The 27,044-nt window shown below is 39.7% G+C and overlaps 1 protein-coding gene across 1 annotated transcript in view; it reads right to left on the minus strand.

Moving 5' to 3' along the window:
• Window positions 1-27,044, minus strand: part of SDK1 (sidekick cell adhesion molecule 1) — a 385,562-nt gene that overhangs the window by 242,900 nt on the left and 115,618 nt on the right. Inside the window, exon 4 of the mRNA XM_084216867.1 lies at window positions 25,575-25,722. Within this exon, the coding sequence (XP_084072993.1) occupies window positions 25,575-25,722 (148 nt within the window). The remainder of the gene's footprint in view (window positions 1-25,574; window positions 25,723-27,044) is intronic.

Here is a 27,044-nt window from a genome sequence, read left to right on the forward strand (position 1 = left end):
CTCTTAGACTGAGTTAAAAGCATTCAACAGCTCCTAGGAGTAGCCAACAATGAAGTGCCATCAGATAAGGGTTTGTAAGTACTCAAAAATTGCTTTGAGCTAGGAAGCATTAACCTTAAAACTGGACTAGAACTGAAGTACCAAAAAAAAACAAAATAAGAAAAAAACAAAATGCTCCTACAAGACGCAATAGCTTGCAAAGGAAGCTGCTGATAAACACAGGCTCATCAACAGCCTCATCAAATGCCACTCCACTGAAAAACTAATTTTGATTTTTTCTCCCTTATTCTGAATGACAATGAGTTTTTGATGAAAAAAATTACTATCCTTTCCCATAGGTTATGAATGTCATAGAAGGAACACCAATGCCAAAAATCTGCTTTAATTACTGCATCTGAGCATGGTTAATTTAACCAATTTTAATAAAAGGAAGTCAAGAAGTGTCTGTGTTTTTTCACATCAACAAAAGGACTCAAGTTCTACTCTGATCTTACCAGCAGTGTTTTCTGAAGAACACCTGTACTGAGTCACTCCAAGAAAAGTGGCATTTTACACATTTCTGTCCACAACACTGCTGGCAGCATTTGCCCAGTTGCACCTCTTGCCTCTGTGAGCTGGGGATGCCCAACATGAACAGTGACTAAAAGCAGAAATAGATTACTGGTATAATTTACCACTGTGGTTTTGGGTGCTGTTTGATGGGAGCTGTACTCTGAATCAGCTTCCTCTTCTCAGAAAGTACCTCCCTTGTGAACAGCCCTCAAGACACAGCACCTGCTCAGAGTCACTGCAGCCCTACACCAGATCAGTCACTTTGCTGTTAGATGTCACTGCAATAATAATAACCCAGTACAGGTTACCTTCTCTACCTGATTCACACTTATCCTCATTCTCCTTAAAATCCACATCTGGGCTCCTTAACCTGCCTGCAATCCTTCCAGCCCACCCCTTCTCCTTCTGAGCCCCTGTAATACATACTTACAAAAATTTCTTAGTACTGATATTTTATCTTCATGATCTTTTATTTACATCAGCTAAAGACATGGTGTTCAAGTGATATTTATATTCCTGTGATTTCTATCATCTCATTGTAGGAGATGACAAGTTGATTGCAAGATGTGAAATTCATCTGCATAAAACCCTTTGTGAAGATGCACAGGAAGGTGAATCTCAGTAACAAAGTAAATTAAAACATACTGCATTTGAGCACAATGAGTGAACATGTCAGAAAATGCAAAGGAAAAAGCAGACCTGTCATGGTGACAGCTGTAAGATTCAAAGGTGCTGCTTTTCATTCCATCACTTTCACCATCAGAAACTAATATCATAGAATCACAGAATCATTTAAGCTGGAAAATCCTCTAAGGCCATCAAGCCCAACCCATTAAACCAGCCCTGCCAAGGCCAGCACTGAACCCTGTCCCCATGTGACACATCTGCATGTCATAAATCCCTCCAGGGATGGGCATTCCACTGTCTGTTCCAATGCCTGGCAACCTTTTTGGTGAACAAATTGTTCCTAATATCCAACTTAAACCTCCCTTGGTGCAAACTTGAGACCATTTCCTCTTGCCCTGTCCCCTGTTCCCTGGGAGCAGGGCCTGACATCCTCCTGGCTGTCCTCTCCTGTCAGGAGTTGTGCAGAGCCAGGAGGCTTCCCCTGAGCCTCCCTTTCTCCAGGCTGAGCTCCCACAGCTCCCTCAGCTGCTCCTGCTGCTCCAGACCCTTTCCCTGCTCTGTTCCCTTCCCTGGACGTGCTCCAGTCCCTCTATGTCCTTCCTGGAGTGAGAGATGCTGACACATTCACGCCTCTCATGTCTCTGCTGTCCATGGGGCTCCATCCACATTGCCCCAAGAGAGACCCAAGGAGCTCCTTGAGCCTCCCTCAAACTCTGCTGCCACAATGCTCATCTCCAGGGAGCCTGGATTCATCCCTTTCCTGCTTCAAATCCAGTGCAATGCAAAGGAAGAAATTCTCCAATAGGAAGTGCATGAGGAGCAAGGAGATTGTGCCAAGCTGACCTCTAAAATTACAGAAATTGGCTGCCTTCATTTCAATTATGGCTTGTGTGCACCTTGTAACACCCCGTGAAATCATTTACGTGCTGGCCTGTTTCAGAACTCAATATATTTGAGCCCATTAAAGAGGGATTCTGTTTTCCAAACATATGAAATAGTGTTCATAAACATAGCCATTAGAAAACCAGAAGCAACCTGTTTAGCTGGGAACAGCCTTCCAGAAATGCTGATCCAGCTACCAGTATTTTTCTCATCTTTATTGATACACTTATTATTTACACCCATCTATGATGCTGGGATTTGTAATTGCTAGTGCCTGCAATTCCCCAACATTAATCTTTCTCAAATGATGTGGAGTTACTGTGTTTATTTTAAACCACCTCTGGTTATGCAGATCTCAAAAATGTCATTTCATGCATCGCCATATTTGCACTGACACCCTGATCCTTCTGTGTTTACAGTTCCAGTTCCAATGGGACAGTTCACAAATCTCTCAGCATACAGACAGATGATCAGAAGTGTCAAATTACTGCAGCTTAGAGAGTCTCCATGAGTCACCTGAGCCATGACAGCTGACTCTGTGTATCCTCTTAATCTGCTCAATTTACCGAGCAAATCATATAAACTGATTTCTCTTCAAGGTTGTCACCAAAGGCTTATAATTATGTATAACAAAAATAATTTAAGCTACACATTATAGTCTGCAACTGGAGTGAGGAAAGAACAAATGCATCATTACTAAATCTCACAACAACCTTTAATTTCTATTTTAGATTTCTAACAAGGACCATCCTCATAGAGTTGTGGTTTTGTTCTCCCCTAGAAGGGAAGTGTGGTTGTAGTCTTGGATTCAGAACTGCTAATATAAAGATGAAAACTTTCCAGTAACTTCTCCAAAGCCAGAGAGCACTGAAACAGGAGTGCTGCTGCTTCTGGGATGGGGGCAAAGCAAGGAGCAGAGCACTGGGCACTGCTGACCCTGCTTGGGAGCCAGCAAGAGATGAAAAGTCAAGGCATGTCATAGATCAGGACACTCCAAAGGCTGCAAAGAAGCCACTGGAAGTCCAGCAGTCCTTGATTATGTCATAGTGTTAAACCATCTGCAGTGGGAAGGGAGGTTAAGCCAGCAGCTCTTGAGAGGAGTTTCTCAAGGTCCTCTGTGCCTGGCTCACAGGGAGCTCCAGGATCAGCCAAGCAGCTCAGTGACAGAAGGAGGGAAGGGAAAGGAAAGACAGGAGAGACAGAGACTGGGTTTTTTGCTTTAACACAAAAGCTCACATTCTGGAGAGCAAGCTGATAAACACAGCCCAGAGCCCACAGCTGCTCTCTGCTTTGGACCAACTCAGTGCACACTAAAGGATCCAAACCCACAGATGAAAAGCACTTCTGGGGAAACTGGAGTGCCTAACAGAAAGACTGGAACATCCCTGCTCAGGTACCATGATGATGACAAGTCTTACAAAGATACTGTGTTCCTCTTTTGACTTAGCTGGAGGAAAAAAAACAGCTCAGGAAACAAAAAAATCTGTAGAAAGGTTTGTGGCAAAACCCAAATAAAACAGGGAACTCCCAGACAAGCTGGGCCTTTGCCACTTCTCCTGGGCTGGTTACTGCAAATATGATCTAATGCATGGAAAGGCCTCCTGAAAGAAAAGCCAATGTATGGATCAGGGCTTTAAAATGGGCAGGGGAAGATGTACTGAAGAAATGATGAAGAGAAAAAGATGAAGAGAAAATATGTGGAAGGCAAAGGAAAACTGAGACATGTAAGAATCAATAAGGAAGTAGTAAATATATAATAAGGCTGGAAAAAAGGTGGAGACTACTAAAAATATAATTATCAGCACTGGAAATTAATCCTAGTATTTTTTGCTGCACTCTTCAATATTTTCCACTTCTTTAAGTCTTCCTAGCACATCATCTTTCATTCTAATCCTGGGCTTTTCTCCTTAAAAGCCAATGAAGCCTTGCAAACAGATTTCATCTTTTTAACTGGATGAGAAATACATCTCCAATGTCTCTTAAGTGGTTGCTTGCTTTCAGTTCTTTATTCCTTTACTCCTGTGACACTCTCCTTGAAGGACTTTTCTGTATTAGAAGGCACTGAATGACAATTAATTTAGTGCACTTATCACATCTGTACTGGCTAGATAGTCTCCAGATTCCTGAGCAGGGATAATTCTCCTCTCAACAAAGGCAGATCCAGTATTTTTGGTGCAACAGTAAGAAGATGTTATTTAATAAGCGAAAGTTCTTCCCAGGAGATTAAAATGAAAACCATGAAGAATTGGTTGAGATGGCGCATGGCTACAAAATTTTATTTGAAGTTCTGTTTTCCCTCAGCACTATAATTCTGTGTGACAATTTGAGCATGAATCTGACTATAATGCAAACACTTATAATGATTAAAGTATTTAGATGAAAAGTCTTCCTAATTTAACAGACATTTTTGACATGAAGAGAAGGCGTAGAAATCTGCAGTTGGTGTTTAAGGGGAAAAAATGTGAATATATCTCAAAAATCTTCATTTCCTGGTCACTCACCCCACTGTTGAACTGTTCACATTTTCAATGGCTATTTGGACAAATTAAAGCCAAATTTTCTGTTGCAGTTTTAAATAGTGACCTTATACTTTCTGCCACTGTAAAACAAAGTCTAATGCGATTTGCTGTGTTCCCTGTTTAGTGATTCTGATTATACATTAGATCTGTGCACAGGAACAAACAGCAGTCAGATAAAATCAATGCAGCAACAAGATTCCTGTTTAAATGAAAAGCATCTCAACTCTGCTTTGCCATGCAAACAATCACTGAGTGGTACTTTTTCTCAATGTCTACTTATGATGCAAGAGAAAATGGGAAAATCGATGCCCTTCAGCAGAGGGAGCATCGGTGTCTCTCTGCAACCACAGCAAACGACCCATTCCTGTTCCTTATCACAGCCATGGCACTCTTGTAAGCTTAAAAAACACATTCCCAGCAATGTCAGTCAGCAGAGCAAACCTCTTTAGTGATCCTTCACTAGGAAAGAGGTTATAAAGCTTTTCACAAACAGTTCTTATGTTCTACACAGACCGAGAAAAATCTCCCGGGATATTGATTGGTTTATTCGATCAGAAAGCAAAAAAAAGTAAAAGTATATAAATATAAAACCCCCTGATAGCAGCAAAATTCACTGGAAATGTTACTTTTTGAAAAAAATTTGTGATTTCTTTGAGTTTGATCATACAATTAATCCTTTTTTCTAATAAAAGAATAATTTTACCCGGATCAATCAAAAGGACTCACAAGATATTAGAGATTTGGAGAAGGGCAGAAGTAAAGTTGTTCAAGATATTTCATTCTAAATAAATTTATCCAAAAAATCTTGCACTGGAGCTTAACAGAAGCTACACAATGTACACATTTGCCACTGATGGTAATTATATCCTGCTGTACATCTTACTGATCTTGACTACATTTGTAAATGAATGGTGTAAGCCAATCCATTTATCTCTGAAGTCATTAACTACTTAAGACTGTTCAGAAAGCTACTGAGAGAGGGTTGCTAAGATTAAAAATAGAATGGTTTCATGTAATTTTCAACGTCAGTATCGAGCGTGAAAACACTGAATGAAGGGTTAATTTGCACAAGGAAAGAAAGCCAAATAAGAGATGACACTTGGGCTATGAGACCATCTTCAGGCTGTGGAAAAAAAATTGAATATATTTTCTCATAGCCCTAAGAAGAGCTTACAGCTGAAATGTCTTGTCTAATCTTATTGTTTGTTTATAATCTGCATTTATTATCCTCTTTGCTTTAATTTTGCAGCTAACATCCTCCTGCAGGACCCTATTTGTCTCCAGATGTTGATCAGTGTACATTCTTTTTGCTAAATGTCTTCTGGATCTAAAGCCTTTTTCATAGTGGGATTTGGTAATCAAACCCTTTTCTATCTTCCCTGCTCGGGTGAAGCCTCCTCCAGCAAGAACAAGAACTGACACTCATTGGAGTTACACATCATGTGAGCACATGCTGTTGAATTTTTCTGTATGAGATTTTGCAAATATGCTTTACTGTAATGTTCTGGCTGGGAAGAAAAACCAGAAAAATTTGAATTCCTTCCACTCTCTTCCTTAGTGTGGTGGAAGTGCACTCTAAGGCTGGATCCATTTGATGTTTTATGAAATTGGATTTTGACTGCTGTAATTTCAGACACGTAATTACAATTACAAGCTCTGTTTTTAAAGAAACTGTAATTCAGTCACACTGTCCAAAAGGTTTCCTCCTGAAGAAAGCAGTAAATACAACATTGCCCAGAATTTTTTACCTAATAATATCTTAGATATCTTTGCTATTTAAGATAGAAAATAATACTTCCATCAGGCAGAGAAGTATTCATAGAATCCCAGAATGGTTTGGGCAGGGAGAGACCTTAAAGCCATGGGCAGGGACACCTTCCCCTATCCCAGATTGCTCCAAGCCCCGTCCAGCCTGGCCTTGAACACCTCCAGGGATGGGGCAGCCACAGCTTCTTTGGGTACCCTGTGCCAGGGCCTCCCCACCTCACAGGGAAGAATTTATTCCTTGTATTCACTCTAACCTTGCTCTCTGGCAGTGGGAAGCCATTTCCCTTTCTCCTGCCACTCCAGGCCCTTATCCAAAGTCCCTCTCCAGCACTCTTGGAGCTCCTTTAGGCACTGGAAGGGGCTCTAAGGTCTCTCTGGAGCCTTCTCCTCTCCAGGCTGGACGCACCCTGCCCTTGGAGCATCCTTATGGCCTCCTCTGGACTCTCTCCAGCAGCTCCACATCCTCCCCATGCTGAAATCCCAGGGCTGGAGGCAGCTCTGAAGGTGAGGTCTCACCTTCACTCAGAGCAGAGAGGCAGAACCCCCCCTCAGCCTGAGGGGCAGGCTGGTTTTGATGCAGTTTTACAAGTATTCAATAAATTCTTCTAAAGAAAAAATGCTATTTTGTTTAGTTTTACGTTTCCATCCGCTCTTCCCCGACTGAGCAAGGTGGTTTCAAGGGCTGACCTTCAAATAACCCAGGGAACTGCTAAAGTTTGAAATCTCTTCAAGAGAAGAAGTTGATGAACTGTGTTTTAACCCAGGAAAATATCCCATGCCAAACATGGCTGCTCAGTGCCTCTTTAGATGATCCATGAGTTATTGCCATGGACTGATGCACAGCTAATCCCCCTCCTGAGGAAAGTGTCTTCACAACACATTAAACCTTAATCAGCTCACAGCAGTGATCAGGGGCAGATTGGGAAAATGCTTCAACCCATGCACAGGGAGGTAAAAGAGTTTGGGACATTTCTGCCACTTTTATCAGCAAAGGCTCAGAATTTTTGTCAACTCAGTAAATTCGCTTAGAGATTTCAAGGCATTTCTGTATCAGCAAAAGCCACAATATGCAAGTAGTTCTATCAGGAACATCTGCAGAGAAATGGGTGAATCCTAACCCTGAGAAAAGGCTCTTTTTAGTGATGAAAGGACAATTTATTTCAGGTACAAAATATCCAGGTATAAGCATGCCCACATCACTAATGCACAGCTGTATCTGTCAGGAGACACCCTCGGTGTAACACCCAGGGAATCTTTTCTAACTTAGTCCTTTGTGGAACAGCCCAGAAGCAAAGATAGAGGAAATAAGAGAAATAAAAGAAGAATAGCTTGCCCTCTTTCTGGATCAAGTTTAGAAAGTCCAATGATAATCCTGAGAGTTCCTGCAAAAAGTTTTTACTTTCTTTTTTTGCTATCCAGAGCTCCTGGACTCAAACACTCTTTCTCTACCAAAGTGCCACCTCTTTATCATTAAATTGCCGACCAAATTTGGGTTTCCCTCCTGCTTTTTCAGTGCCCAAGGTACAGACAATCCTTTTGGTTTTCTACAATAATCCTCATGCAGTCTATTCTAAAGAAATCAAATCTATGATTACATAAAGGTGCATTATAATCCTAATAATATTTAATGACAGAAAAAAAAACCCAAGGTAAATTGATGGAGGCTGACAACATCAGCAGGTTCAAAGGAGAATTAGACAAATTTATGGACAGCCAGTCTGTAACCAAATGCTAGAAGAACTGGCAGGAATAAACCCTCCAGCATTCCTAACCCAAAAATTCTGGATGCTGGAGCAGAAAAAGGGACAACAACTGCCTGCTCTCCCTGAGGAGCATCTCGTTTTCCTGGTGGCAGGACAGAATGTTTGGCTCAATGGGCCATTAGTCTGAGCCAATAGGGCATTTCTTATGTTCTAAGGGAAAACCTAATTTATCCCTTCTAAAAGCCAATTAGACACCATAAAAGACAGATATTATTATCAAGTTAGGACAATCTGTAAATGGAGATTCCAAGCTAGCAGCAGTCAGAGAAATGTAACTGGTGTTAATTGAATGCTAATTATAGGTGCAATTATTCTGGATTATGCTGAACAGTGAGACAGTGAGTTAGAAGTTGGTGTTCAGTGCAAGTCCCTCATTGAAAATTCAAAGTAAAATGACTGCTTTCCCCTGAATCATTTTACACTTATTTTTCTTCAGCTTTTCCTTTTGCATGATCCAAGTTCATGTACAAAACTCCCCTCCCATAATCTGTATTTTAAGGACAATTACAAACATGCAGAGGTGGAGAACTGGTCCCTTTTTGCCTGGTAGGGTTCCAATGCAGGAAACACAACAGATGTAGGGAATGCCTGGGGCACATGGGGAAATGGGATTTATATCATCCTACTTCAGGCAGTATTTTACAGAATTATCTGAACTACATCCCGAAATTCCCAACTCATCATTCAGAAAGGGTCAAAATTTGTAATTTCTGGGGTTGTGCAAACAGCATCCTCAAGGGCCAGAAGAGCGGAGCACTGGAAGCCTTAGAACAGCAGCTCAGATCCTGGAGCAGCAGGGCAACATAATTTGAATTCCATTATATGAATCTAAGGCAGCAAATTTCTAAAAATCATCTACAAAAGGTAAGATGCTGATTTATGCAGCAAATTATGAAATCTTACAATCCATGTACTAGAAGTGAGAGAGAAAATGGGAAAGAAAGGCAGAAACAGTGAAGGAAGGAAAAAAGAATATATTTGTTATTATAAAATTCTTCATATTTCTACTGTTCAAGACTTTTATTTTTCTGATTCTGTATAATTTCACTGAAGTTGTTTTAGAGGACAGTATTGTCTTAACTAAATTTCTATGCCTGACAATCCAAATGGGATTTCACCTGAGAAAATATTATCCTTTGAAAATCTTATTGCTATTTATGCTAATTTCTTTCTTAAGTTTAAACTGGGACAACATCAGGTCAATCTATAACACAGCTACCCTGGAATTAATGTTGCATTTAGCCACTTTTTCATGGGTTTCATTGATCTGTCTTTGTTTCAGTGAAAAAAACAAATGTAAAGGCTTTATTAAAAGAAAAAATTCCTTAGATCATAGAATGTGGCATTATCATAGCAGAAAGGAAAATAGTTTCCTACCTGTTGAGTGCTACAGAGGAGGCCAGGAATGCAAACAAGAAATTGATGCTTCAGAAAGGTTTTAAGCCAAACAATTCAGACAAGATTTTCAAACAGTTGTTTCCTCATTTCTGCTTCAGTAAAGCAGTAGCAGAAATAATTAATCCAGTAAAAGTCTCACGAGTCACATCGTGTGATTGGTCGGAGGAAAAGCTCCTAAACAGCCAAAAATGAACGTGGGTTTTGTTTCCTGTCCTGGCACCCCTCAGTTTAGGGCTGGACCTAGGCAGACTTAGGGGGAGGTAATTTGCCTGGTGCAGCCTGGGCCAGCAGAAAAAACCTCCCAGTGACAGCAACACGTGCTCTGTGCAAGCAAGTGCCAACATCAGGCAGGGGAATCAGGAAAGGAGGAGAGAAAAATCACCCCAGTCTTTCCTTTATTTCCAAAGTCTATCTGATTAGCTGAATCTGCATACTCAAAACCAGAGCTCAGGCAGAAACAAATCAGTAAATGACACTCTCAGGAATTAAAGCAGGATGAATTTACCATTTTTTGCTGCTCCAGTGCCAACAGAGCTGTTCAGCTCCTCTGCCCAGGAGTGATGGCCCCTAATGAGATTCCCATTCCAGTAATTCTTTTTGTTTCTTTAAGGACTGGGATTCTAGCAGTCACATAAGCCTCTGAATTTTACCAGGCTCTGAAAGATTTGTTGAAAACCAACATTTTCAACTAAGAACCCATCACCTGGGTCCCTTAACACACTTAGAATCAATTAGCAGCTAGGACTTCCATTTGTTCCACACTATTGTGTGGGTTCTCCCTATCCATATGAGGAACTCCAGAGTGGTTATTTCTAAATACAGAACCCTTATGTCTAAATAAGTACCTAACAATAGGTCCATACCTGATTTAGCTCAAATTTGCTACAATTTAAAGCTTTTGCACTGCCCAACACCTTGCAATGCAGTCTGCTGTTAGTTAAGCCAGAAATTTCTCCATCAGAGCCACCAGCTGGCAATTTGCAGAGAGGAAACCTCTTTCCAGGCAATTCAGGGACACAGCTTGAGATTCTCAGACCATTTCTGGGGAACAGCTGAAGCTCAGCAAAGTAGGTCAAGCATCATCCATCCCCCCAAGGTTTGGCAGGAAGCTCCCCAGGTGAGAGCTCCACCACGAGATCAAAGCCACACCTCAGTCTGACACACTCAAGGATCCCTCTAGGATGTGCTTCCTCACAAAAAACTCCTATCAAGGTTCCACAGGAGCTCAGAGCCTGCACAAATGGAACAGCAGCACTTCCTTGTTGTTGTACTTTACAGCTCCTCGAAACACTCTGTTATTCCCTCTGAAGGCGGTAATTGAAAGTTATAAGTCATAAAAACTGATTTATTCTTGCTGAAGGACTATTTAAAATGATCTGAACTAACTGAAATTTAAAGTTTAAAAATCACATCAATAGTTCAACCCTCAACATTTATTTAAAAGAGGTTTCGAACAGAGCAATATGATATAATTTAGAAACGAATTCAACAGTTGTTTTTACTCCCTCCGAGAGCAGTTATTGCCTGTCAGATAATTAAGTGACTATGCCAGTGACAGAATACACAAAGCAGCAGGGAGCACAGGAAAATACTGAAGCTTCTTGCAGTCCATGAGCTTCCAGGGAGAACAACCTGTCTAACATATTAGAAAGAGAGAGAATTAAAAGACATGATCAGAAAAACAAGAAATCACCATGGAAACGCTCTATCAGTGTATTTCACTCTGGGTGTGATCAATTCAAATGATTCCCAGCAAATTTTATGACATGTTGCAAAATATACTGTAACACTCTATCTCCCATAAACATTTATTTAAAATCTATAAGTCAACTAAAAATAAAAATATACCTCGAGCAGCTACACTGAATGAACAGAGGATGCTCATGGAGCTTCATTCCTCACTGAAGATTCACATCAAGAATCCAGGTACTCTATTCAAGCCAGACTAATGTGTGTGTGCAACTCTAGACACCTTTGAAATTTGTTTGCTTCAATTATGAGACACTTCTGAAAAAGAAAAGGAAATACCAGGTTCTTGTTTGTCTCTAGACAGGAAAAAAGTGAATAGGAAGTTTTGGATTGTTGGATTTTGCTTCTGAAACAAATGTCATCATTCTAAATATCCATATTCCACAAAACACACAAGATGCTTAACATGGCAAGCACAAAGCCCTGTGAGATGCAGAACTGGCTGTAGCATGTGGATTTTGGACACAATCAGTACAGGCAGTCCCTAAACTGACCTGAGCAGCCCTGTGACCACAGGCTGGGTCACACCAGGCAGTGGCCATGCCCTTGGGATTCCTAGGGGCCAGGGGGAGACAGACACAGGGCGGAGGCAGCTCCAGGTTTTCCTTACTGTCTCCCACTTCAGGGCAACTTCAAGAGAGGCTATTTCTTTAATTTCTTATGGTATTATTCACTTCTATGTTCTGTAAATCAATGTATCGATTTGTTTTAATCTATTCCTGAAAAAAAGAAAACCTTCAGAAGCTTAGGCTGAAACACCAGAAACTAAAATTGAAGCCCCAGCACAAAAGTTATTGAATAAGCAAAGGTAAGAACACACCAAATGCTTTTCAAGAGCAGAGTAGTTTCCCCTAATCCTGCCAAGGGACTGAAGCAGTCACAGGATCCTAAATCCCAACACCACCCTAATGTGGCACCCCAGCCACCAGCACTGTCTGCATGTGGCCACGTCCTGCTGTTGAGGTATCCGGGAACAAGGATATTTTTTGAAGGAACAGATGGTTTCTGACAGAAATGAAGGTGTTTCCTCAGAGGTGAGCTGCTGTTGTCGCACTGGGATGAATTCCTCTCCTCAGAATCCAGAATTAACCAGCAAATTTAGGTCCTGTGACTGCTTGCTGCAATGCTCCACATATCGAGAACATTTTTCTGGAAGCTTCCAATTACCATAGAATTCTTCTTGGAGATTTTTTTTTGTGCCACTGATTAAAGATAATCACGAGAAGAAAACTATGGCTACTAATTGTTGAAATTGTAAGGGAATATATTGAGATGATTATCGACTTAATGAAGCTGGCATTGAAATACATTTTCCTGATCTGCTTACTCTGTGTACTGTCTCCTAACTGGATAATACTCTGTGATTTACTCAGCCTCAGTAAATAACAGACTGATCTCTCTTGTTTGCAAATGACAGCAAACATAGTTCCAGGAAAAATCATAAAACAAACAAGCACAACATGTAATGCAAGTATCAACCATTTTGGGCTCTCTGAAAATAAGCTTCCTAGAGAAATGCTTGTTTCAACATACTTCAACTTGATGCCAATTTGTAATTACAAATCTCATTCTGAGCTATTTTACTAATTAAAAATAATATGGGGTGAAAATCTTATATTAATGTCTTTTTTGTAGTGTAAATCCGCACAGATTGAGCAACAAAGATAAGTTATGTGCACCTTCTGAGGAGGAAAAGCTAAAATTATCAATGAAAGCAGTCCAGCCCTCCCCGTAAATTCTGTCAAGGTTGTTATCCCTGAACAAATTTTTGAAAGTATTTTTTTATTGTTTGCTTTTATTTACTCAGTGCATTGAGAATAACCCTTTTTGCCACAGAAGGAGGCACAGAGAGGAAAGGCTGGGTTTGATTTCCTCCCCCCTGTCTACCACAACTACTCAAAATTCTGCCTGTGAACATCCTCTCTTCTACTACACAAATATATTCCAGCTTCACCTCTCATCTTCCCATTACAAATCCTCCTTTCCAGGCACTGGAAATTTTGCAGCATCCATCTCAAGCCACTTTTGATCCTGTGATGGAGAGAAGATCCCCCTTGCAAGAAAAAGCAGCCCTAGTTCTGCACTGGGAGGGTTCCCAGGGTGAGGATGACGTGTGAATCCAAAGCATTTCTAAGTGTCTCCCAGAGTTCATTAGGCAGCTGTGATCTTATGATCCAACTAACCAGGATTAGTTGTTCTTTAAACAAACTAAATGTAGCAGAAATTACTCTTGTGGGACAAATGATCTGTCCGTAACAAACACAGATGACGTAAAAAATTAATGTGCTTCTTCATTTCCACAGTGTACACAGAAGAAATTAACTCTTGAGTTCCACAGATGCTCAGTCTGTAGCAATTCTTGGCTTAAATTTAAAATTAATTATGTTCTAAATGCTGTACACATATTAACTAATTAACCTCACAAAATGTGAAATAGATTTGTCGGCATTAGCATATGCCCTGAAGCATGAGATTTCATTACCTTTACCATTATTTCAGCTTTCAGAAAGATAAGTGTGCACAGTAACACAGAATGATCCAAAGGAAAAAGGTGCTTTCCTGCACCCAGAGCATTTGATTTGAAATTCTTCCAAGAGCAGAAAAATTCCAAAGCTTGAGTGCAAACACAGAAATAAACATTTGTGTCAAATCCACCAAACACATCACTGGTACAACTCATGGTAAAAATTCCCAAACCAACCAAAACCCAAAGCCCAGACCACTTCCTTTTGTCATTTGTGATGCAGACCCTGTGCTCTATTTGGAAAGAATAAGATGTGCCATGTACACAGGGAAATGGCTCAGGATAATTCTGAGGGCAAGCAGATCTTCTGTGACTCTCTGTAATGGTTAAAAGATTAAAGTACAAAGAGCTTCTTAAGTGTGACTCTATTAAAGGAGTAGGAAGTGTTGGAACAGAAAGTGCATGTCAAAGGGAGAGGGTGCACCTTCAAAGCTCCCTCAATGAACTCAAAAATGTAAATTTAAAAAACTTATTAAAATACTAGATTTTATATTAGCATTTATAAAGCACAAGCTCAGAGTCCTTTTCATAATTCTGGTAAATCCCTTTTGCAGTTTAATAAAAAAGAGATTCGACATTTGCATTTGAGGAACGACCCAATGGATTTTTTTTTTTACAAGATCTGCATGGTAGTTAAAACTGCAACCTTGTGGAAAGTACTTTGATGTTATACAAAGGGAGGTTTTATTACTATGTTATTTCAGATGTGTAAATGATGTATTAGGAAATTTAAAAGTTTAAATTATTAGGAAATCACCTGGCAGCTGATTGGGTAGCTTGGATCTGTTGATGTGCTGACTCTTTTCCATGGTGCTCTTTACCCTTGCAGAAAGTTACAGAAATCTGAAGTGCACCAATAGAATGTATTGTCTTTGCTCTGGTGTAGAGCAATCCATCTGTGCCACCTCAAACACACCTATCAAATGAGCAAAAATCTGCTGTGTTTGATGAAAATGAGTATTTTACTACAGAAATGATTAAAATTCACACCTACCAGTCACAGGATGTGTTAGAGCAGATTAAGGGAATATCCCATGGGGTGCAGCAGGTTTCTGAGGAACTGACAGCACTCAGACACCCCACAATTCACTGACAGAAACCTCCCAGCAAGAAAAAGAGAGCTCTGAAAGCTGATCCTCAATCAGAAATTTCCCTACTGATGAAACAATTTTTGCTTAAATAATTCAAAAATTCAGGCATGCTGTCCAGATCCTTTATCCATCCAGCCTCACTTTCAAGGTTTCACCAGAAAAAGCTAAGTGTGTTTTACACACTCAATTTTCTACTTTATGCTCAGAATTTTTTTCCATTCAGGAATTGTTTCATGTATAAAAGTGGCTTCCCAAAGAGACAAGAGGATGACAACTGGAATTGTACCTTTATGAATCTTGATTAGTGAACATTTCAGCACCATAAAGTCTTTTATTTAGTGAAATTAGCACTGACAGCTATGGATTAGAAGCTATGAGCCATTCTAATATTAAAGAGACACTTCTCTTTATTTCTCTGGAACAAGAAGATTTTGCCAAGTCCCTGTTTTTATTAAATTATGAGAGGCATGTTAGTTTATTTCTTGTGTTGGAATATTTCTTTAAATCAACATACAATAAATACCTATTTACAGGATTCCTTCAAGGTATTTTCACTGCTTCTTCTAAAATAAATTAAAAATTCATAAAAATAAATTAATTTATTCTTCAAATAGTGCTGTTAAAACCAGAGTTGGCTGTAGTCAGTACTAGATCTAGATTCCAGCAAAGCAGCTGTACAATATTCTCTGCTGTGCACCCTCAGCCATTTCTTACCAGTTATTGATCACCCCCTCATGCAGCAGGTTTTTAATTACATATGAGTGCAGAAAAATCCATCTGTGTGAAAATATAGCTTGAATTGTTCATAATTATGGTAAATGTGAATAAATTATTGATAAACACTCTGACACAAAGATGTGAGGGCAGATATTTTCTTTAAAAAGTGTTTTTTGTGGTAAATACTGCACCAGTGATTACGTGATCTGAGATCAGCCCTGCAAAAGCACAGAAAGAAGCAAGAACTGAGAATTTTCAAGGCACTTCCATTAAACCTCCTCCCAGGTTAGATCTGGGACAGAAAGAGCCACAACCAAAGATACAAAGACTCACTAGACTTGCAGCAGAATTAGAAAGTCGGGGTGGGGGGGTCACCCAACAAATCAGGGAACTGAGTCCCTTTATTAAACAAATAATTCATTAAAAAAATTATTTCCTTTAATTTATCTGAACTTAACCAAGATCCAGTGCTTTACAGCTGACAAACAAATATAGGCAGTGGTTTTGCCAGATTCTGCAATAGCTTCATGAGATGTTTCATGTTAGTGAAAACTCCTCAGAGATCATGTGGGAGCCTGGAAAAATCAGCATTTCTCCCCTTGCACCTCAGCACTAGATGGAGCATGTAACAGTTCCCTCTCTCCCCTGCTTTGCAAGACAAATAATCTTGAATTTAATTCCAGCATGTTTATTAGAAAATATGATCTATTTTGCCCCAAAATGCTTCCTTGTAAGCCAGCTTCCCCTGTAATGATAAAATCAGGATCAGAAGATGGCAGAAGATGAGGGCTGTTTGTTTGATAAAAGGTCTGTGAGTAGAACAGTTTTTCAAGATTTGAGATTTGTCTTAAATGGCTGCCTCACTCTGAACCAAAATAATGCCAAACTCCAAAATAACAATTTCCACTCTAAAGCAGTTGGAAGAAAAGTAAAAAAGCTGATACATATTCATATCAACACTATAATCAATTAGTTGCCCAGTTACTCCTTTTGATACTGAAATACTGCACACAAATCTACAGCAAAACAACATTTTTAAATCCACACTGCTACTCCTTGCTGATTTGATCAATGGGGTTTAAAAATGGTGGAGAAATAGCAGGAATTAGGAGATTTTGAGCTCTGGAGCAGAAGGATGAGCTGCAGGCTCGGGGACATGGTTATTCTGGGGTAAAAGGTATTGAGGAAATCAGACTTTGGAAAGCAGAAACTCTGGGATAAGATTACCAAGGGAAAATGCTGCACCTGAAAAGTGGGAGCCTCCAGCTGTTTTTAGCCCCTCAAGGAAGGGCATTTTTCCTTTTTTTTTTTTTCTCACTGTCCTAGTTAGAACACTAGTCAAGGCACTGCATGGAAACATCCAATATTGACTGCATATGATGGAAATTACTGACATTTCCCTCTCCCCCATCATAATATTTCTGCTAAGTTGTGAAAAATATGAATAAAGACATAAATGCATTAAAATGAAATGTATATAGAATTTTTAAAGTGCACTATGAGGTTGTTGCAGCAATATCTGTTGGGTAAACAGAAAATGCAGCTGTCTAACAACAGCCATTGAAATGTGTAAGTATCCCAATAAACTCTGCTTCTTGTGGCTGCTGAGGCCAGTTTCAGTTCCCATGGAAACAGATGATGGATTGCCAAAAATGAGATTTGATGTTTTAAAATAATCAGTGATTTGAACTAGTGATTACTATGAAAGTATTGCAGTGCTCTTGCAGCGAGGAGGTTTTATGCAGGGAGCAGGGAAAGAACACATGGCAGCTGGCAGGCAGCAGCAGAGTTGTTAAAATTCTTGCAAATGGTTGTGGTTGCTGAATGACAACAGCAAATGCAGTTTCTTGAAAAACCATTGAGTAAAATCTAGCAAAACCCCATTTTATAAAGTGAATAGGCTTTGAGGTTTTAGAAAAAAATACAAGAAATACTGTAGTACAGCCCTTAGGTGCAATGCTTTCAAGTGCTTTTCCTAAATAAGGTCTCCTTTAGACCTCAGTTCTGAGAATTCAAGGAGCCAGGCACATACAACCTTGAAATTGCTGGATATTTGTTCTCCTGTTATTTCTCAATGACACATTAGGTCCTGATTCTTCAAATAAGCCACAACAAACAGAAATAAAATGCTGGCAATGTTCAGTTTTCCAGACACTGCAGGGCAGCTCCAGGGGGGACACAGGACTGGGATGGATCAGTGGCAGTACAGGGAGTTTGCTGCGAGTTTGGGTTGAGAAACTCAGCAAGAATTTTTGGGGAAGAAACTAAAGAAAAGTGAGGGCCACACTGCTGGGACATTGACACTCCTGGGAGGTGAGGCAAGCAAGAGATTTCCACCAGCATTTCTACTCCTTATCCATTCCCTTTGCCCTGCTCTGATGAAAAGCAGGTTGATCTATTCCACTCTTTCCCACTTGAGTGGCAGGAATTTAGAGAGAAAAGCAAAGAGGGGACTTGGAGAGAAAAGCAAAGAGAGCGAAGCTGAGCAAGCAAGTGCTGGCTGTGCTCACCCCAATAAACATTTTCCTTGTCTAAGAATTGGTCCTTTCATGTAAAACGAGGAATCTGTGTAATACAGAAAAACAGCCGCAGGTGTGTATTAAGAAATAAAAGGTAGCACTAACAAGCAGCAGATAAATAGTTTTCACACAAATTTTGGCAGAATTTGACTGTTTTCTCACTTCTAATTGCAAGATGCCTTTGCAAAGTTTCATAAAGAGCCAAAAATGCCTCCACTCACACGGATCAGCCTGACCCATGGAAGAGCAGCCAGCACGTTTGCAATGGGTTCAAATTCATTTGGAACCTGTTTGGGGAAGGCCAAGCACAGAGCAGCTCCACTCCCCACTCTGGGCACCCGGGATAAGGCACAGGCTGCCAGCCCCTGCCTCTCCCTGCAGCACTAATTAATGCAAAACTGCTTCGCTTTTGCTCCCATGCAGCAAATTCTTTAAATTCCAGTTGAATACTGTTAACAAAGTAGACTTGATGCAAATCAACCACAAAAGCCACAATATATCCCCAGAGTGCCAGGTTCTGTGGTTTTGGTTTTTTTTTTTTCCTTCCTGAATCACACAGCAGTTTTTACTATAAAAGTAAATCTGCCAAAATGAAAGGCTTTTAAAGTATTCCACATAAACCTGTATCTTAAAGCTACAAACTTATATGTCTTAGCACCTTTTCACATCACATAAAAATCTACTGGAATCACAAGGCAAGGCAGAATTTGTCCTTTCCTGCATAGAAAGGAAATTAACAATCCTTTGTAGTACAGAGCCAGAAGTACTGACAGATACCTTTTACTTCAGTCAGTTTTGATTAATAAAAGTTGATTGGTAAACATAAGACATTACCTTTTGCTATATTTGATAAATCACCAGCATTGTGCATCTATTTCCATAAAAGCATGGAGATATATGAGGGGCCACAGGAGATAAATTGTTCTCAGGGATTTGTGAACAATTGCCACTTTTTAAGCATAAAGCAATAGTTTTCTTTTGCATATTTGCTCTTAAGAACGACTGTGACACTTTTAAATAGTCTTATCTTGGCTGCATATTGAAATATTTCCATTTGTAGCCAGAGTAGTTCAAAGATTGACAGAAAAATGGTTTTCCACAAAAGCACATTAGTTATTAAAGGATTATATTCATGATTTGTCCCTAATAGCATCTTTAGTTCTGATTAGAAAATGCAGCAAATGCAAAAAGTGAGCCTCAAAATACGATGACAACAAGTCTTCATATTTACCCACCTCTAGATTGAGGATGGTTTTTTAAAAATAGTATATAATTCACTTTCAAAGAGTAATGCTATTAATACTTCTTTCACAGTCCATATTTTCTTTCTCAAAGTACATTTGTCCCCAGAAAGCAACAAACTCATAAATCAATTTCACTGCTAGCTGTGATAAGTAAATCATACTTAGAGCAAAAAAGGTTTCCTTCCAGTGACACTTCCATTGCCTTTGTTTTACAAATTCCAAATCTATGATTAATAAGGGTAGTAGCACATAAAATGATTTTGTTCCTTATATGTGATCATCATAGGAAAAAACAATATCCGACAGTCAGATTTTCCTCCTAGACAGAGATCTTTGAAGTTTTATTGAAATTTACAGCTGCTGAAGATTGTCCTGGAAGATACTGTGAGCAGCTGAGGCCCATTAAGGCACAATATTAGTTCCAAGCATCCACTTTTTTCTAGCAAAGATATGGATTTTACAGTGCTACTGTAATGGCAGCAACTTCCCATGGCTTATGAAAAAAACATACATTACAAAACCCTCTGTGGTTTGTGGTCCAAATTTGTAATGAAACATATTGGTCAAATCCCAAAATGTGCCTCTCATCTCATCAGCTCGAGTGCCTCTCCTGGGAAGAATCCCCTTCCAAATGAGCCTTGCTAAAAGGCATTTTCTTTGGCAGCAATGTTTTCTTCCTGCTGTCCCTGTCCCACCTCCAAGGGCTGTGCTGCTGCCACCCACCCTGCACTCAGCATCCCGTGGTCCCCAGGTGCCACCTCGGTTTCCTCCCCCTCCATCAAACAAACAACAACAATCACCCCAGGAAGATGAGAGCTCTGAATAAATTAATTTCTGACACATATGTTTGAAACCTGTGGCAAACAAACGATGTGCAGAGAGGAAAGCAGTGAGGTTGGATCCAGACAAGTCAAACAGCTTTGGGAAATAATGCTGGGATTGGCTTCCCTGGGGTGCTGCTGTTTCCCTCTGCTGAGCACGGTGATGCCCACAGCAGCCCTGACAGACAATGATGCTCACACAGCCCCTGACAGTCAGTGCCAGGACTCCTCAAACTGAGCACTCCAAGAGATGATGGGAGATTTCCCTACAGTCCTTCATACCCATGCAGGCCTTGGGGATAACACTGAGACTATTAGAAGATGATTCCTGGTTCCTCCAAACTGAAGCGACTCAGTGCAGAAGTTTGGCTAAATTAATTAATTACAGAGTGGTGGTGATGAATTTTAGTTTAAGGGAATAATTTAATTCTAGCAAATACTCTTTCAGGTACTGACCTTAATGTGGAGCCTGTGAAAGGTACATACAGATAAACCCAATATTATAGGGCTTTTTCACATCTTATTGCTGAGAGGTGTCACTCCATGATGTTACCAGACAGGAGATCTGCAAATTTTATTTTTTAAATTATTGCTCTGCTAATACATTGCAGAGTTGACAGTCTATGAATTTATTGTTCAGTAATGATAGTCATCATGATCTTAATGAAAGTATTATCCAGTGTATGTGAAAAGTAATTATGTGCAACTGGCTTAAGTTGTATGACAGGCTGGAATTTGCAGAGAGATGCTCTGTGCCACTAGAACTGCTCACAGAAAAATGAAGTAGTGTTTGTTTTAAAGTGAAAAATATATACATGGCACATTAAGTCAGCTGCTATCATCAAAGCAAAACCTAATCTAATGCTATTATCAGCCCCAAATTTGATGTATTATTCCTAGATACTTTAATTTTTCTCATATTTTAAAGCCTACTTAGCTACAACTACTTTTTTTTTAAAGGCTGCCATTAATATACTTAGAATTTTACTTTAACAAATGTCTAATAAATTTGCACCAGCTTTGCCTATTTGCAAAGTATTGTGAGCGTTCAAAACCACAGCAAGCCATGAGAGAATTGCTTGTGCTTAATGTGTTTTAACTTCCATGATCTGCCAGCAACTTCAGTCTCTAAGAGTTAATAATGACCAAATCCATCCAGTAGTGAATTGATCTGAATGATCTGCCTTGTGTACTTGAAGAAAGTGCAATCCAGCATTCCTGCCTAGGGAGATGAAGGGCACTTTGAAGTCTTTTGGTTCCTCAGGAGTTAATGAAGTGACTAAATGTCCATCCTGCCAAAAGGGACACCTCAGGAGTGCCTTTATATACCAAAAATGAACGATTCTGTTTTGTGTCAGACATAATTCCACTGTCAAAAGACATGAGTTAATATTCATCTAACTGCAGCTTACATAGGGAAGAGCAGCTTCACTGTAAAGAAGTTAATGAAGACAGTAATAACTTCTGCATAGAAGTTTTCTTCTTAAAGAAAGTGAATTAAATGAATTGATGGCTGGAATAAACCTTTTCTCTGAAAAATGCTTCACTTAGAGAAAGGTAAAAAACCCTCTAAGAGTACCAAGAATTTAATTCCTCAGTGCCACAAGTGAAAGGCAATTGTAGACCTTGATGGTGCTACTGTCCTTTGTGCCTCTCCAAGGTACTGTTTGTGCTCGTGTAAAGAAAGTTAAATGTTCTTTGCTTTTAAGCCTGATGAAGTACAGGCAGGCAAGGCAAGCAGAATACTTGATATCCCAGAGTAGCAATTTCTTTTGATGCAGTCACCTTTAGAGAGCTGCTAGTTTTGGTAAGATGTGCTGGGAAACAGGCAAAATCATCCCATCAGTCAAGACCCTGGATAACAGTGCAGCTGTAACTCCACATTTCTCTGCTGCTGTGTTTGGAAATGAATCTGTCTGGGTGTAATGTGAAGTCTCTCCTAGAACTTCTTGGGGAATGTAGAATAATAACAAACACCTCAACCCCTAATTCTTCTCCTTGCTCATTTTCTCTTGTTCTTGATCTTTTAGTCTCCTCTCCAATTCTCCACTTCATGCTTTTCTAGCACGTACAGAGCTTCATTCTGTTCTAGAAACACCTTTGAAAATACCAAGCTGAGACTTTGGTGACAGAGAATGCTTAAAAGCCAGAATGAATGTACACCCACACTGCACTAAGCAGGATGACAGGAGGAGGGGATGACAGTGACTTTTAGGACTTAAATTTTTAAACACACACCATCATGTCCCACTGACTCTGCTGCACATTTGTTAGTTGCCTTAAGTCATAAACTATAACAACAACCCCAGGAGTATGTGCAGGCCATTTGCTGCAGATTTATGTATTATACAGGGATTTGTTGACTTTACATGTCCACTCATTTAGGAGAAACTTGTCATCCTATTCCTGTTTTTATCTGGAGACTTTAAAAAAATATTACCAACACCATGAGGATAGGTACTAATATGTGGTTATTTGCTGCAAATTCCACTTTGAGCAACACCAGCACTTAATTTAAATAGTGTGCAGTTTGAAAAAAAATTGCCTGTGTCCCAAAGGAAACTTTCTCCCAGAAAATGCCACAGCCATGCATGCTCTCAGAGTAGGATCTAAAAAAAGGTGAAAGCAAAGCCATTCACTGATCTTTTCTCCCCCTCAGCTTGAATAACTGACAAGGGCACACAGTGGTAGGACAAGAGGGGATAGTTTTAAACTAAAAGAGGGTGGATATAGGGAAGAAGTCTTTCCTGATGTGGGTGGTGAGGCCCTGGCACAGGTTTTCCAGAGATGCTGAAGAGCTGGCAGGGCCTCTCCTCATAAGGGTCCTAAATACTGGCACACAGTGAAGGAGAAATGCATCAGCATTTAGCACCTTAAACCTGCTAGGAAAGCCTTACTGCAGAGCCAATTAAATGACATTCCTTGAAACTTCTCAAGAATTTCTTATTTTTTATTCTCAGAACTAGTGTCAGTTTTGATCTTTTGTACTTGTCACCTAAGGACAACTGTTCCCACACCAGTGAGATGAATCCATGCACACAAACATGAGGATCATTTTTATGGCATAAAAATGGTGTAGTGTTAAGCACATGTAAATTAAGGCTTTTGCATGAGTAAGACTTGACCAACTATTTGAATGAATTTCACCATAACCACCACTGTTTCTCCCTATTCTTAGCACTGTTTATGTCCTCACTCCTCATACACCACAGCAATGTCACTCCTAGAAGTCATTATTACAGCTGACACATGAAATTATGGCTGATTGATTCAGCCAAATCATTGTAAGCTTGTTTAAGAGCATTAAAAAAGCTTTGTATTGATTTAGCAATATAAGGTACTTTTAATCAGATTAAAGAGCATCGTACAAGGTGGTTGTATCAATTTCCCTGATCAGTTTAGCAGGAGATCCAGTGAGATTGATGCATCAGCCTAACTGGATCACTGGCTAAACTGATCAGGGAAATTGATCCCTCCTGGTGCACAACAAGCATGTGAAATGCACAACTTGCTCCACAGGTAAGAAACAGTTCCCAGAAGATATTTCTCCATTTCTCACAGTCCTATATGCATCCTCTCCATGCTGTATTTATAGGGCTGCCATATTTACTTCTCAAATTTCATGGACAGCAAAATATGAGTGGGTGCTCTCTGGTTTTTCCAGTATTTTGAGACCTACTGCACAAAGAGTGCTCTGATGATTGGTGTGTGTACCATAAATCTGTCACATTCTGAACGTATCAGACTCACTATGCACCATCTATCAAACTTCCAAGCAGGCTCACACTTCCAGCACTGGCATTTCAGCTGCAGAAGTACTCAGAGATTCCTACACAGGCCAGACAAATGTTCTCAAGTGTCCCTTTTAGACAAAATTTCTGACCAGGGAAATGGAATTTATATGGAAACCTTGAGGTGTATTTCAGCCCTGCTGTAGCCAGTGTTGCAGTTCTCCCATTTGTAAGCAGGATCACAGTTAGAGGTGATTTTAGCCCAGCAATCCCAAAGGGGATAAAAGCAAGAAGAAAGCACAGCAGGTGAAAATCAGGATCTTTATATTAACAAATACATGACATACACAGCTCTACTTGCAATTTTCCCAAACTGTAAGAGAACTCAGGCAAGTCTCATTGTCAGGCCCTGCAGGCTTGCCTTGGTCACTCTGCTCTGTTCCCTGTAAGGGTTCCCAGGAAACTCTCAGGTATCAGGATAGCAAGGCCTTGTCACTATCTGCAAATTCCTGATCTGTGCATTCTCAGCATCGACAACACAAAATTTGTAATGTGGCACAAGTGGGGGAAGCAGATCCTTAATGGTTAATAACTCAGGATTTGTCACTTAGCTCTCTTCAGGAGATTGCCCAGGAACCCATTGTTTCATCTTCCAGCTGTTTCCCATCAAATTGCTATTAAATTATTCATAAATTATTACATTGTTTCTTCACATCCCTGCAATACTAATTTTAACAGTTTCAAAGCTACTCTAATACCAGCTTTCAGATTTCAAAAAGGCACACAGTAGTAAAATATTCTGCACAGATTAGCAAAATTCAAATTTTAGAGAAGTTTTCCCTTTCTAATATGAACTCTAAAGCACTCCTGGAACACAGCAATATCCCATTACCATCATTTGCTAGCACATCTATCCCTTTGAACACAGGAAAATCTAATGCACAGTTAAAAACTAACTAGCAACATCCCTGGCATTTCAACAGCTTTCTAATAAATGAGAAAAGATTTAATCCACATTTTTTAATGTTACAGCCAAGCTCTTCAGTCTCTGAATGAAACTGTGCAGATAAAAACATGGGGTGGCTTCATAACTGTTTCAGAAAAGGATAAATGAGCACACCTTGAGATAATAACTAATCAAAATGCAAGTACTGTGTCATTAGGGGCGAGCTGCTAATTAGTAAAAAATAAATTAAATTGTCATTGTTGGCTGAAAAATAATGAAAATAATAAACAATATCTAGAATTTTATTGTGAGGAAAATAGTACTAAGCATAACTCTGCAACAAACCCCACAGATTCGTGTTTTAAAAGGAAAAAACCTCAGAATTCATTAAGTTAGTGCACTCAAGTAAACGTAATTGAGAGATGAACATTCCTTTTTCCAAAATGTATCATGGAAATGAATAGCGTGAAGGAAGCTCAGCCATTCTGCACATCCATCCCCTTATGCTGCACCAGGACCATTAAAACCACATGAATTATTTTGTCAAACTGCTTCAGAAGTTCAGAGACAGTCTTAAAATAGTAATTTATCTCAAACTTAGTATGAACACGACTACTTTATTCTCTTTAAACCTTAATTAGTGTACTTAAAATGTAAGCTGCGTTATCAAATATAATTAATCATATTTTAGGGTGGGTGTATTTTGAGCTTTACACTGACTTACATTCTGCTGCTTGGTATAATCTTGTGCCCGTCTCTAAACCACGTCACTTGGGGCCTCGGGTGGCTGAGGATGTGTGGGAAGTTCAGAACAGCAGCTTGTCCTTCAGTCACTGTTTTTCTCTGGTCTGTGTCCATGAAATCTCCCATATCTGCAAAAAATAAAAAAAAAAAAATTAAAAGAGAAGTTTTGCCTTTCTCCCCATTTCTTTTCAGGAGACAGAGAAACCATCATGTTTCCCACCATGTTTCTCCCATTCCCCACTGGCACTGATAATTACTCATGGGACACTATGGGAGAGTTTGGAATTTGGGGAGTTTGGTTTTTTGAGGCAGATGAAGGAAACCCCAGTGCTGCTGCTGCACACAGGCAGAGCATCCATGAGCTGCCCTGTGTGGCCACTTTACTCTTGGGCAGTAATTGAGTGGTTTTAATGAAAATGACATTTTAATGGAGCTTTGCTTGTTTGGTTTTTCATTTGGTTGGGATTTTTTTCAGACAAATCCTTAACAATAAAAAAGAAACTCCTCCAATTCAAAGGGATGCTAATGGTGTAAATAAATGTGTCCATTTTTTGCTCATCTTTTTGTTTTTCATCCACAGCTACACAAATAGACAAGCAGCTCTTCCACTGCAGCCAGGCCAACAGAGGCAGACCTAGGCAAGGATCCCAAAATGACCCTGGAATCCCAAGGTCATGCTGGGGGCTGTCAGCTCTCCTGGCACAACATTTCAAGGTCAATAGTGCATCCCTAGTGTTAGAGAGCAGCTTTTAACAAAAGTTTTACTGGAAGAAATGATGCAACCCTTGCAGAACCCCTGCCTCTGCCGGCTTTACTTCACAGGCAAGTTCAGGTATCTGGGGAGACCTTGGAGAAATTCAGTGAGTGTTTTTTTCTTGTTTTTCCATTGCCTTTTGTACTGCATTCTTACCCATTAAAATGAACAGGACTGTAGGCTCTTACTTCTTCACCCTCCAAAGAACTCCTCTGCATTTTAATTTGATTTAAACTAGGAAACTGACACACACACAACACTGAACTACTCCAGCTTCTGCCACTGAATTCCCTCTTTTTTTAAGGACAACAGGGTTCTCTACAAGTTCTGTGCTGCAGAGAGGGATGCAAAGGACACAGAAAAGAAATGACTACTATCAGGTCTGTGAATGGCAGGAGATGAGAAGAGACAGAACAAGAGCAGAAATTTAAAACACATGGTATTTTATAGAAGCTTTAATCATCTTTGTGAATTTCAAGTTATTTATTCAGACATAATCAGCATTGTACTTCCTCTGCTGCTCCAGATTCCTTACAACTGTAATCAGATCAGCTACTTGAAAAAGAAATTTCAAACTGTGGAGGTGGATCTAATTAACTTCACTGTCGTGTGATTATTTTAGTTTTCACAATACAGGAGTTTTTAAACCCATCCTGTAATTAAGATTTACTCAGCAGTTTTCTCACAAATATCTGT

The sequence above is a fragment of the Fringilla coelebs genome (assembly GCF_963513975.1).
Source record: "Fringilla coelebs genome assembly, chromosome: 16".
Taxonomy (NCBI): Eukaryota; Metazoa; Chordata; class Aves; order Passeriformes; family Fringillidae; genus Fringilla; species Fringilla coelebs.